The sequence below is a fragment of the Dryobates pubescens genome, chromosome Z, assembly GCF_014839835.1.
Source record: "Dryobates pubescens isolate bDryPub1 chromosome Z, bDryPub1.pri, whole genome shotgun sequence".
Classification (NCBI taxonomy): domain Eukaryota; kingdom Metazoa; phylum Chordata; class Aves; order Piciformes; family Picidae; genus Dryobates; species Dryobates pubescens.
Window position 1 is genome coordinate 94,689,341 of NC_071657.1, and position 13,397 is coordinate 94,702,737.

Sequence of the window (13,397 nt, forward strand, 5' to 3'; positions counted from 1 at the left end):
CAAAGAACAAAGATATTAAAAACACAGAAAGTAGTTTGAGTATTTGCAGATGACACCAAGCTGGGGGCAGGTGTTGATCTGTTAGAGGGTAGGAGAGCTCTGCAGAGGGACCTTGACAGGGTGAATGGATGGGCAGAGTTCAAGGGCATGAGATTTAACACATTAAAGAGCCAGGTTCTACACATTGGCCACAGCAACCCCATGCAGCGCTACAGGCTGGGGTCAGAGTGGCTGGAGAGCAGCCAGGCAGAAAGGAACCTGGGGGGTACTGGTTGATAGTAGGCTGACCATGAGCCAGCAGTGTGCCCAGGTGGCCAAGAAGGCTAATGGCATCCTGGCCTGCATCAGGAACAGTGTGGCCAGCAGGAGTAGGGAGGCCATTCTGCCCCTGTACTCAGCACTGGTTAGGCCACACCTTGAGTCCTGTGTCCAGTTCTGGACCCCTCAGTTTAGGAAGGATGTTGAGTTGCTGGAACATGTCCAGAGAAGGGCAACAAAGCTGATGAGGGGTTTGGAGTACAAGCCCTAATAGGAGAGGCTGAGGGAGCTGGGGTTGCTTAGGGTGGAGAAGAGGAAACTCAGGGGAGACCTTCTTGCTGTCTACAACTACCTGAAGGGAGGTTGTAGCCAGGTGGGAGTTGGTCTCTTCTCCCAAGCAGCCAGCACCAGAACAAGAGGACACAGTCTCAAGCTGCGCCAGGGGAGGTTTAGGCTGGATGTTAGGAAGAAATTCTTCATAGAAAGAGTGATTGGCCTTTGGAATGTGCTGCCCAGGGAGGTGGTGGAGTCACCATCACTGGAGGTGTTTAGTAAGAGACATGATGGGGTGCGTGGTGCCATGGTTTAGTTGGTTTAGTTGATTAGTGCTGGATGATAGGTTCGACTTGATGACCTCGAAGGTCTGTTCCAACCTGGTTAATTCTATTCTATTCTATTCTATTCTATTCTATTCTATTCTATTCTATTCTATTCTATTCTATTCTATTTTGATTTGACTTCATTAAAATTTCTGGTAGTTACTCATAATCATAAGAGTACATAAAATCAGGCTCTGATTTTACCTCTTTTAGGAATTGATTATTTAGCATGTTTTCCTGTTCATAAAGTGTTGACAAATCACCTCTTCTGTGAATCTGAATTGAATGCTTCTTTGCACATTCCTTCTTTTTGATGAATTTTCCTATTCTAAATTCTGAGTATTAAAAAGCGAGCAAGTACAGTCATCACTCACACTGAAGAAGGGAGGAATACCAAAAATGACAAATTATTTGTTTTTTCAAAGGTAGGAGAGGAAGGTGGAGTTTTAAGAACAAAGCTTACCCATTCCCTGCCACGCAACATTGCCTAACACAGGCTGTATGTAACTTGGGGTTTCATTTTAATCAGAAAGCGTGTACAAAAGCTAGACCAATCTTTGTCTACTTGGTTTGGCTGCTGCTGCTGCTGTTCCTGTCCAGAGGTGGATCAACCCAAATACAGGGACCCCTTCTGTTTCTAGAACATCATTTGTACCTCCTGTCTGCGGGAGGGTGGTGGTGAGCCAGTTGCAACAGTGAGTCAGCAACTCACACGTGCATTTTACTGTCAGCACTTGCTAACAGAGTGAGGAAACCTGCCGGCCTCTCCTCTCGGGTTTCACAGCTTTTCTATTTGATTCAAGTCCAAAAAATACTCCAAAGATTGAGATTGCATATAAAACATAGAAAAATGATTCAGCATACCTGTCACACGTTCTTTCTCTGCAAGGGCAGGTGAATATAATTATTATAGAAATCTGTCAGTTCATGTGGTTGTTGTTTCATAAAAATGTCTTTGTTTTTACTTTCTACGTTTATAATTTAGGTCCCTCACATTCACATTTCTAGTGCTGCAGAGCTTTCATTTGTCCAAAACAAGAAAGAAGGGCACCAAAATGTCTTCCACAAAGCACCCACATTATTACAAGGTTTTTAAAAGTAGTGTTTGTTTCAGCTGAATTAAATTTGATTCATTGCTTGCAAGTTTCACTGCTCATTTTATCTTCCAGTGGATCTGGACACAAAATTTGTTATGCTGTGTCCAGAAGACAATAACTTTTGTGAGATCATGTGTGATGATTACATTGGAAAGTTAGATTTTGATAAGGAAAAAGTGTTAAAATCTCATGTGAAAGATGAGGAAATATGAATTTCCTGAATAAAGAGATATAAAGACTCTTACAAAACCTTTATAGATATAACTAACTTCTACTTAAGTAGTTAGCCATCTTTTTGAGTGTTGAATTTCTGTTTAAATAGGAGTAGGATGTCTAGTATTGGAAAATTAGCCCTACCTACTGTTGCTCATTTTTTTAGTGGTGGTCAGCCTTTATCACTAGTGAAGTGCATTACATATGTGTGATCTTGCTTGATTTGCACAGTGAATTGATTATTCTTCAACTCTGTTTTATCCTTCTTTATTTTTAAGGTCGCCAAGTTATCCTCCACCTGGCTGTGGTAAAAATAAATCAAAACTGAAAACAGAACAGGATGGCATCTCCAAAACTCACAAGCTACTGAGAAGGACTTGCTCTAGCACAGTCAAGGTTGAAGATATGTGTGCCACAAAATCTCATCGAACCTTTGGCCGCTCATTGTCGAGTGACCCTAGGGCTGAACAGACAATGGCTATTAAATCGCACAAACTATTGAACCGTTCTTGCTCTGCAGCTGTTAAGCAAGAGGAGTGCATCACTTTAAAGTCCCACAAGCTGTTAAGTCGGTCGTGCTCTGGGGATCCTCGATGTGAGCACAACAGCACCTTGAAGCCCCACAAACTTTTAAGCAGGTCCTACTCCAGTAATCTCAGAATGGAAGAATTGGATGGACTGAAGAATCACAAGTTACTCAGCAAGTCCTACTCCAGTGCTCCTAAATCATCCAAAATGGAGCCTTTCAAGGAGTCCACCATAGCAGAGAGTAGAAGGCTCTCTCTTACCTCAGGGCTTATTGGTATCTTAGCACCATCTTCATCATCATCTTCACAAGCTGCCGTGCGTAGTAATTTTTTTATTCTACTTGTTTTCCACCCATTGTTTTCCAAACGTGTTTTTATGCTTATTTAAGCAAAGACATTAATACTTAGGATATATGTTAGTGAATATATTTATTGAGTATGTTGGAAGACCTTTCAATATAGTCTTCCAATATACTAAATAATTGTCTAAATAATTGTGCGTGCACATACATTAAAGTTAGAAAGCCAAAATTTCATCATGCAGAATGCAACTTAGTGAGCCTGCTGGCTATGGGAAGGGTTCGATGATCTGCTTCCTTCCCTGCTTCCTGTCTTGCTGCAGGAGGAAGGGAGGTCCTGTGCTTCTGTGCTGCAAAATTGTCTTGGTCGCACAGGTCTTCTGTCTCTTTACTGTTTGCTTCTTTGGGTAAACAGCTGTCAATTGGCTTATTCAGGTGCCAAGTCACCTCTCCTGGTCTTTGCATCTTCAGTCATCATCACAATGGAAGGAATGCAGTTATGATTCAGTTCACCTATTGCACATTTATGCTTTGTGAAATGCTTCAAATGCAATGATGGCAGCTGGAGGTTAAGGAAGGAATTAGTTCCATACTGCCCCTGCTTTGTTTTGGGAAAACAAAGGGTAGCACATACTAAATTGAAGAAAGACATCTACAAATTACTCTTTCTGCCTCTTTTACCACTTAGAAGACAATTGGTCACTTTCAGCATACCTCTCCATTTTCTGTGTTAGATCTGGAGTGAGGCACTGAGGAGACTGTCCTCTCCATTCCCTTAACCTAGTTGTACCTTGATGTTCTCATCAGGAGAAGGTCGATTGTATCTTGAAATGCTGTGCATATGTAGTGCATTCTGAATAATGAAATTACACCAAGTGTGTTATGTTTCATGGTAAATCAGTTTAATAAGCTATGAGCTATATTCATCAGCAGTGATATACTGTCATAAATTCATTCACATATGTACTGTATGGTTGATTCCTGTAATGTGCACAACAGTAATAATTTTAAGGTGAGCCAACAGACCTTTTATTTGTCAGAAATGCATTTTCTCTGAATTGGCAGAGGATGTCTTTAACATAGCAAGACTTTTTGTTCCTGAATTCAACAGGAAAAGTCCAGTGATTTTGATAAGATAATGAAGAGTCACCTAAGTGGTTTAATTACTGATGATATCAGCTGATATGGAAGATTTAGAAGCCCTACTTGTCAGCGTATAAAAATTACCAGTAATTTGTTACTAGAATGCACTAGAATACAGAAAATCAGCATATATGTGGTCCACTGCAGTTTGACTGATGTTAGTGAAAGGGCATCAACATTCCCATTGACATTTTACATGCCAGCACCTGACATATCAATGGCCTAGGTGCCTAAATGCTATTTGAAGTCAGTGGAATGTGGAAGTAATGAATCAGTATTTCAGTCTTATGTATGAATACAATTAGGAAGGTAATTTCCCAGGAGACAAACCAGAAAAGTTTCTCACCTTAAGCGCTTAGAAAAATGGAGAGAGGAAAAAAAAAGCCTGGAAACAAAACAAAGAAGCAAAAAAACTGTAAATGAAACTGATCTGACTCTTGTTCAAAACAAGGTTTGAGATAGATGCCAGCCTGAAGGGAATTGTGTATCTTGCTGATTCCTGTAACAGAAGTTCCTTCTAATTTTTGTTGCTGTGTGTTGAAAGAAAAAGGCAGAAAGATTTTGAGCAGAATCTGAGCACAGACATCTGTTACTGTGGTGTTTACAGAAGTGAGATTTTAGTAAATATAAAAGAAAAAGGTTTTCAGACATTTTGAGAATTGCAAGCCTAAGCAGATAGCCTGTATTTGAATAGACAATGCACAGATAAAATTTAATGGAAGTTACAAAGTGTGAGTTTATAAGAAGGGGGTGAAAGCACTGATGTTTCCATTTCAGTTTAAAGTTTTTGAGACGTTGAGATACAAGACCATCAGATTTAAGAACTGAAAAGAAACACTAAAAATCTACCCTCAGCAAACAGTAAAAGGGTTGATTATTTGTAACAACTGGTTTGTGCGAACGAGTTGCCTTTTTAGATGTAAATATTGTTTGTTAACATATTTGCATTGAAGGCATCAAAATGTTTTACTAATTCCTTATAATTAGTCTACCAACACTGAAGTTTCCCAAACTTTTTCCTTGCAGCAAAATTATGGTGCAAAATGCATTCCTGTACGAGACCGTGGCTTTCTTGTGCAGGTAGGATGTCATGTCTTACTCATTTATGAAATATTGTGGAGCATGAGCTGACTGTTAATTATTTTTAAGCAGATGTTGTTGTTGTTATTCTCATTTTCATTTTTCTCAGACTATTGAATTTGCTGAGCAACGAATACCAGTATTGAATGAATACTGTGTAGTTTGTGATGAACCCCATGTGTTCCAGAATGGGCCAATGCTGAGGGTAAGTGGTGTACTTACTGGAAGAAACAATGTATTTTATAATACCTTAAATAGTGATGGACTATGCAAACCTGCTATGAAACTAATTAATTATTTCAAATGCATCTTCTATTAATATCATTTTAAGATTCAAAAATGTAATGCATATTAACTAGATTTTGCTGCAAGTGAAGCGGGGTGTATTTCACTGAACACTATTGTGCTACAGTACTCACAATCAGATCAGTAATACTGGTGTTAATGCCACAAGGCTGTGAAGTTCTTCTGACCTTCTTTTGCTCATGGACTTCTGGAATAACCTATCTTCCATAATCTGACCAAAAAGACAGTAGATGGAGATGCTATCTGATGTGTCTGATCTAGCAGTGACCTAGTCCAGGGACACTCGTGTGGTTCAGCATTCCCAAAGTCCGTCCAATGAAGACATCTCTTCCTTCCTGTCATTCATGTGTAACTAGAAACCAAGATTTTTTTATGCTGTGTTGTACTCTCTCTTGCTGTTTCTGAATGCATATGATTGGTTATAAGGGACACACTCTACCTAGAGCTACTGAATCACTGCAGCTTTGTGAAAGTGTATCAGGAGAATGAAATACCTACCTGTATGACTGATCTTGCAGTTTATAGTCCTTCTTATCTCACCTGTCCTGAACCCTACAGAAACCTGAGTAACTTTAAAAGGTTAAAGGTATAGAAAACAGTATAAAACCAGTGTGTGAATGGCCTGTGTCATAGTTTGGGCTGTGTGCCCTCTGCTACAGGGGTGTTTCCTGTGTCCAGAAGTCCAGCCCAGTGGGTGGGCACAGGAATTTATGTATTTCTACCACAATCCCTTGCACCGTTATACATTTTATGGTGGGATCTGGCACTTCCTCTTTCCTTCCTCTCCGAGACCCAGTAACTGGGGGAGAAATCTCCTGGCCATGGACCTGATTAGGCCCAAGGCCACGGGGGGGATGGGCAGTCTCAGATCTGGCCATCTGAGACTAGCCTAGCAGTAGGGGGGGGAAAGGAGGAGCCCTGGGGGCTTTGGGTGCACCCTCAGGTGGGGTTGGGATCTTTCTGGGTTTATTTTGGTCTCTTTCTTGTCACTATGTTTCCTTTTTGTACACACTCACTATTCTCTATTTAAACTTTCCATCACTTTTGCCATCTGTTTGTCTGAGCTGTTATTTCTGCGCGTGGTGGGGAGGGGGTCTGCCCCAACCCATTACAGCCTGACACTTGCCAGACATCAGTTGAAGCTGACAAACATCTATGATAGTTCTGTGGAGCTAAATTTAGAAAGGTTATAGCTTACAAAGTAACCAGTCACCCTAGTGCCATCTGCCATTACACTCAGTGGCATTATGATGAGGCATTCTGACTGCAGGCAGAGTATGCAAATAAGCTGCTAATAGAATTTGCAAAAGCATCTGCATATTCATTTAACATGATTTAAGTCATGGCTAAACCTCTGTACTTTAGAAAATCCTGTCAGGTGTACTTTTGACCCTTCAAGATTATGTACCTACCTTTTAGAAGCATGATTTCCTGCCAGAGTAATGAGCAACCAAACCCTGATTAGAAGCATGTAGAAAAGGCATTAGTTCCTTGTTCATATCTGAATGAGCTGCCATGCGTATCTCTTGTGAGAGGGTAAGACAAAGTGAATGAGTTTTGAATAATGAGTAAAGTGTGAATAATATAGTATAGTCATTTAAACTATTGTTATTTACCTATTTTCCATGGGACAAGGAGAAAATGTAGAATTTGTTCCTATTTGCAAGGTGAACAATTAGAGTGGAAAGTCATCTAAATAAAAAACATCTTAATTATTTATGATTTCCCACATTAAAGATTAAAATTCATCCAATTTACTTTTTTTCAACCTAAAGTTCAGTCATTTAGGTATCTGAGAGTTAGCTAGTGTTCCAAAACAGAAGAAAGTGCAACCATGGAATCATAGAATGGTTTGGGTTGGAAGGGACCTTAAAGATCATCTAGTTCAAATCCCCCTGCCATGGCCAGGGACACCTTTCACTAGACCAAGTTGTTTAAGGCCCCATCTAACCTGGTTTTAAACACTTCCAAGGAGAGAGCATCCACAGCCTTCCTGGGCAGCCTGTTCCAATATCTTGGCACTCTCACTGCAAAGAATTGCTTCCTAATATTCAATCTAAATCTACCCTCCTCAAGCTTTAATTCTTTCCCTCTCATCCTATCACTATAAGCCCTTGCAAAAAGTCCCTCCCCAGCTTACTTGTAGGCCCCCTCAGCTGCTGGAGGGCTGCTGTAAAGCCTTCCCAGAGCCTTTTCTTCTCCAGGCTGAATAGCCCCAACTCTTAGAGCCTGTCTCCACAGAGGTGGTGCTCCAGCCCTCTCATCATCTTCCTGGCTCTCCTCTGGACCAGATCCAACAGTTTGATGTCCTTCTTGTGTTGAGGGCCCCAGAAATGGATGGAGTACTGCAGGTGGGGGTCTTATAGGAGCAGAGCAGAGCAGAGATTCACCTCCCTCAAGCGGCTGGTCACACTTCTTTTGATGCATCCCAGGATACGGTTGCCTTCTGGGATGCAAGTGCACATTGCTGGCTCATGCTGAGTTTTCCATCAAGTGACACCCCCAAATCCTTCTCCTCAAGACTGCTTTCAAGCCATTCTCTGCCCAGCCTGTATTTGTTCTGTGTATTGCCCAGAGCCAGGTGCAGGATCTTAACATGTATGCCACTAAATATATATTTTTCAGTGCCTTTGCAAGCATCATAGCCTAGTAAGCTTTACAGAAATGAAAGGGTGTCATTATATAACTCAGGGAGAAGGAGACAGCAGGAAGAAATGTGTCATGTTCTGTGTATCCTTGAATGACTCAATAAGCAATACAGAGCCATTAATGAGTTTGCAGTTCTGTAGAAGGTGAGAAAGGATCTCAGTTTGAATCTAACATGAGCTTGTCAAAGGGTCTTAAGGAAATTTATTCTTCACTCTACTGAGAGCTCTGGCACAGACAGCTTAAGTAGTCAGTTGTAGGGTTTATTTACATGCTTCAGTTGCACATGCACACTCATACCTACATAAATTTGTATATTTATTTAGTATGTATAAACATAATAAACAATGACCCAATTGGAAGAGCATTTTAATACTGCTGCAACAGTGCACCTCAGGAATACAGTACTTTGTTAAGCAGAATGCAAGGGACTTTCATTTGAGGCAAGGCTATGTGTATCTTTCCTTATGCCACTTAACGTATACCTGGCCCTCATAGAGAGCTTTAGAGGGCTCAGGCTTTTGATACCACAACAACTTCACCAGGTTTCATAATCAGAACCTTGCTACCATCTGCTGGTATTTTCTGTGTTTAGATCCCATTTTCTACAGATAAGCATATCTCAAAAGCCATACTTAGGTAGCCTGTATGTGTAGTTGCTTGTTATCACAAGAGATGCCACAGACCAAATATCTCTGGATGGTTCACCAGTCTCTTTTGTCAAAGAATGATTCCTCCACAAATGCACAGACACCGATCTCCTTCTGTGACAAGGTGACCCACTTAGTGGGCTATGCCTATGGATGCCTATAGATGTTGTCTACCTAGGCTTTAGTTAAGCTTTTAACACCATGTGCCACAGAATTCTCCTGGAGAGACTGCCTGCTTATGATTTGGATGGGTCTCCTCTGTTATGGGTAAAATTCTGGCTGCCTGGCCAGGCCCAAAGAGTGCTGATGTTTCCCACAGTGCCACACTGGGACAGGAGCAGGGAGGTCATTCTGCCCCTGTACACTGCACTGGTTAGGCTGCACCTCGAGTACTGTGTCCAGTTCTGGGCCCCTCAGTTTAGGAAGGATGCTGACTTGCTGGAACATGTTCAGAGAAGAGCAACAAAGTTGGTGAGGGGTTTGGAACACAAGCCCTATGAGGAGAGACTGAGGGAGCTGGGGTTGCTTAGCCTGGAGAAGAGGAGACTCAGGGGTGACCCTAATGCTCTCTACAACTACCTGAAGGGAGGTTGTAGACAGACGGATGTTGGTCTCTTCTCCCAGGCAGCCAGTACCAGAACAAGAGGACACAGTCTCAGGCTGCACCAGGGGAGGTTCAGGTTGGATGTTAGGAAAAAGTTCTATACAGAAAGAGTGATTGCCCATTGGAATGGGCTGCCTGGGGAGGTGGTGGAGTCGCCGTCATTGGAGGTGTTTAGGAGAAGACTTGATGGGGTGCTTGGTGCCATGGGTTAGTTGTTTAGGTGGTGTTGGATTGGTTGATGGGTTGGACGTGATGATCTTGAAGATCTCTTCCAACCTGGTTTATTCTATATATTCTATGTATTCTATGTAATATCTTTACAAATGATCAAGATGAGAGGATAGAATGCAACCTCAACAAGTTTGCAGACACCACCAAGTTGGATGGGAGCGTTGATCTGCTAGAGTGTAGAAAGGATCTGCAGAGTGATCTGAACAAGCTGAATCAATGGGCCAAGGCTAGTTATAGGAGGTTCAATAAGGCCAAGTGCTAGGTCCTAACACTTAAGTCACAACAACCCCATGCAATGCTGCAGGCTTAGGAAGGAGTGTCTAGGAGTCTTCCCAGAGAAAGAGGACCCAAAAGTATTGGTCAGCAGCTGGCTAAATATGACCATCCTGGCATATTTTCTGCTATTTAGTGGAGTTTTTTTGCACTTGCAAAGAAGCCAGTAAGAAGTTTCTTTCTGTAATACTCCAGTGTGCCAACCTGACATCTTTCCTAAGGTACAGTGTTATTTAATAGTCTTGATGCACAGTTGCAAAAATTCAGCAATTGCCATCATACAATAATTATATTCTTTAAATACTGTAAACTCATACCTGGGTGCAATTTTTTTGTGCTGATTATGGTTTTATGTAATTCAGATATCTCATCCATAGGACAGATGAAGATATCAAGTGAAGCTGAAAGCTGAAGTTTTTCCTTTCTGCAGATTTAATCTATGAGCTATGTTTTTATCTTAATTACAAAGTATCCTTAAATCAATCTCTGTCACCACAAGCTTTCTTCTCAGTATTGTGTTTCTTTTCCACCGATAACTTTTTCTGGAGGGTGTTCTGGTTTTAGTATCTATTTTAATTTACTTTGCTCTCTTAGAATCTTGACATCTTCTTTCATATCAGATAAGAGCAAACTGATGGCAACAACATGTATCTTTTTTGTATAGCTTAATTTGGACCCTAGATCCACATGGCAGACATACCAATGTACAGAAGATGTGTATTGCAGAACAGCTGCATAACATAATGGCCTATGCTTGGCTTTATGCTCTTACAATGGATACTTGTCTTTCTCTGGAGCTTGTGCTACTAATCTGATTGTGCAAATGTTCCCTGCTGATTTAGGGGTCCTGTACACAGAAGTCTTTAGTGGTTGTTCGGCTATCTTAGTCACTTATTGAGGATGAAGAGGCTACCCTAGTGACTTACTGAATATAAATGACTAAATTCTTAGACTGCTCATGGCAATTTCATCATTCAACAAGGTACAGATCTTTCAGAACAATGAGTTTTATTTTGAGCCCCAAAAGTTCCCTTAAATACAAACCAGAATTACAGATTCAGTTCCTGTGTGTGCTCCACAAGTTTGGGTTTGTAGATAAAAGCACATTATGTGGATGCATTAACTTCAAAACACTCACAAATCTCTCACAAGGAACTGCAACCGTATTATGCTGAAGGGAATGGGCAAAGGTTCTCTGTAATGAAAGAAGAGAGTGTCAGAAAAGTGCTATAATGCATCATGAAGCTGTAACACTTTTTTTATAGAAGGCCCATGATACATTGCTTCATTCCATTCTAACAACAACAAAAAAAAAATAATAAAAAAGAAAAGACTAACCAGTGAAGTAGGCAATTGTAGGTATTCATGCCTTTCCTGTATGAGCTGAGTATGAATGTAATTTCTCATCACAGCATCTTTAGAGATACATGCCTACAAAGAATGCTATCAAACCCTGTGAATTTCCTACATGGCATAATTTGAAATTTTTCTTCAAAGCACAGGGAAAAACTCAATGAATACATGGATTCTAAGAAGAAAAAGTATTATTTAACCTCTTACATAACATACACCTTTGAATTTCATCCAGTTATTCCTATCTGAGTACTAGATATTTCAGTCTTCGTAGAAGAATTAAGAAACAGCTTTGAAATCATTGGCAAGGTCTAGGACTGCAGCCTTTGCAGTCAGACAGCTCCCTTATATACAGAATCACATTGCATTCTCTTCTTGCAAGGCGACTTGTGCTGCACAGCTCTCAGGAGCTGTCATCAGCCCTTTCTGAAGTAACTCTGCTCAGCTCTGAAAAGCACTGGGAAATAAGTCAGGCATAGGATTTGTGCAGAGAAGAGGCAGAGAAGGCAGACATAGTAAACCTACTGGAAACAAGAGTCAGCTCACTTGAATTACTAGCATGATGCTACTGTCTTCAAATTTGCTCTCAACAGAGGATTTGTTTATATGAGTGAGACATGAACTATTATTTGTTTGTAATTAATGGCTAGATTTGGGCTCTTTCAAAAACCTATTTTAAAATGGTTTTTCCCCTACATTTTCAAAGAGTTGCTGTATCATTCACATATGTATTGTTAAAATAGTTATGGATTATCCTGCTTTGTGTCAAACTACCATATTAAATTAAATACTAGAAGTAAGTTTAAGAAATTTTAATTAATTTCTTAATCAATGCAAAGCCCATTTTACTGAGATACTCTCCCATGGAGCCTGTGTCTCTAGTGAAAAGCTCCTGAAAGTGGAGATTGTTTCACTACCATTAGCTGGCTTTTGAACTTTTCCATGGAGAGAGACTCCACAACCTCTCTGCACAACATGTGCCAGTGCTTGGTAAAGGTTTAGAGGAAGCTAATTTTAGTCCTGTATGATAGAACAAAAGCACTAACTGACCTCCAAAGATACTTTTCAACCATATGTTCTGGTTCATCTACCTAAAAAATATATTCTCTGAAGCAGAAACTTCAGTGTTATTTGGTTCTGTATTATAAGACCATTAAGTTTTTTTCTTAATGTCTTATGAAATTCTTACTGTTACTCTACAGCTAATAACAATATTCTAGGGAAGGACTAAGTTGCATTTTAATAGTGCAACAATGTTGTTGCTATAATTTTAGAGATGTATCTTGTTTTAGGAATTAAGCATGTATATCTATTGCAAGTATTTAAATATAATAAGATCATGAGTCATTAGCAAAAATCATTATCACAGACTCACACAGAATCACAGAATGTTGGAAGGAACCTTGAGTGATACTCCAACCACCCTGCCAGAGCAGGATCACCTATACCAGATCACACAGGAACTCATCCAGGCGGATTTTGAATATCTCCAGAGAGGGAGACTCCACAACTCCCCTGGGCAGCCTGTTCCCATGTTCTGTCACCCCCACAGTGAAAATAATTTTCTTCATGTATCCATGGAACTTCCTATGCCTCAACTTCCACCCTGACTTCCACATCCTGTCTTTGGGCATCACCAGGCTCCATCCTCTTGGCACTCACCCTTTACATATTTATAAACATAAATGAGGTCACTCCTGAGTCTCCTCTTCTCAAATTAAAGACACCCAGCTCCCTTCATCTCTCCTTGTATAGGAAGATGTTCCACTCCCTTAACCATTTTTGTGGCTCTGTGCTGAACTCTTTCAAGCAGTTCCCTGTCTTTCTTGAGCTGAGGGGCCCAGAACTGGACACACTATTCCAAATGCAGCCTCACCAGGATTTAAGGATCTGATTAAAAGAAGTATAATAAAAATATATTATCCTGCATTATCATATTCTGGATGGAGCAAAGAAAATGTGACTTCTCTGTTGAAGGGGAAGAAGAAAAGCACCCGAAGAACTGCAGGCTGTTCACCTCCAACTTGATCCCTGAGAAGATGACGAATCAGCTAAGCCTGGAAACCATTCCCTGACGCATTAAGGACAAGAGAATCACCAGAGTAGTCAGCATGGCCT

General features: G+C 40.6%; 1 protein-coding gene across 2 annotated transcripts in view; it reads left to right on the forward strand.

Moving 5' to 3' along the window:
* Positions 1-13,397, forward strand: part of PARP8 (poly(ADP-ribose) polymerase family member 8) — a 123,044-nt gene that overhangs the window by 76,295 nt on the left and 33,352 nt on the right. For both annotated transcript variants that reach the window (XM_054178667.1, XM_054178668.1), the window contains 3 exons: positions 2,446-3,010; positions 5,163-5,216; positions 5,326-5,421. In XM_054178667.1, coding sequence (XP_054034642.1) covers positions 2,446-3,010; positions 5,163-5,216; positions 5,326-5,421 — 715 coding nt within the window. The remainder of the gene's footprint in view (positions 1-2,445; positions 3,011-5,162; positions 5,217-5,325; positions 5,422-13,397) is intronic.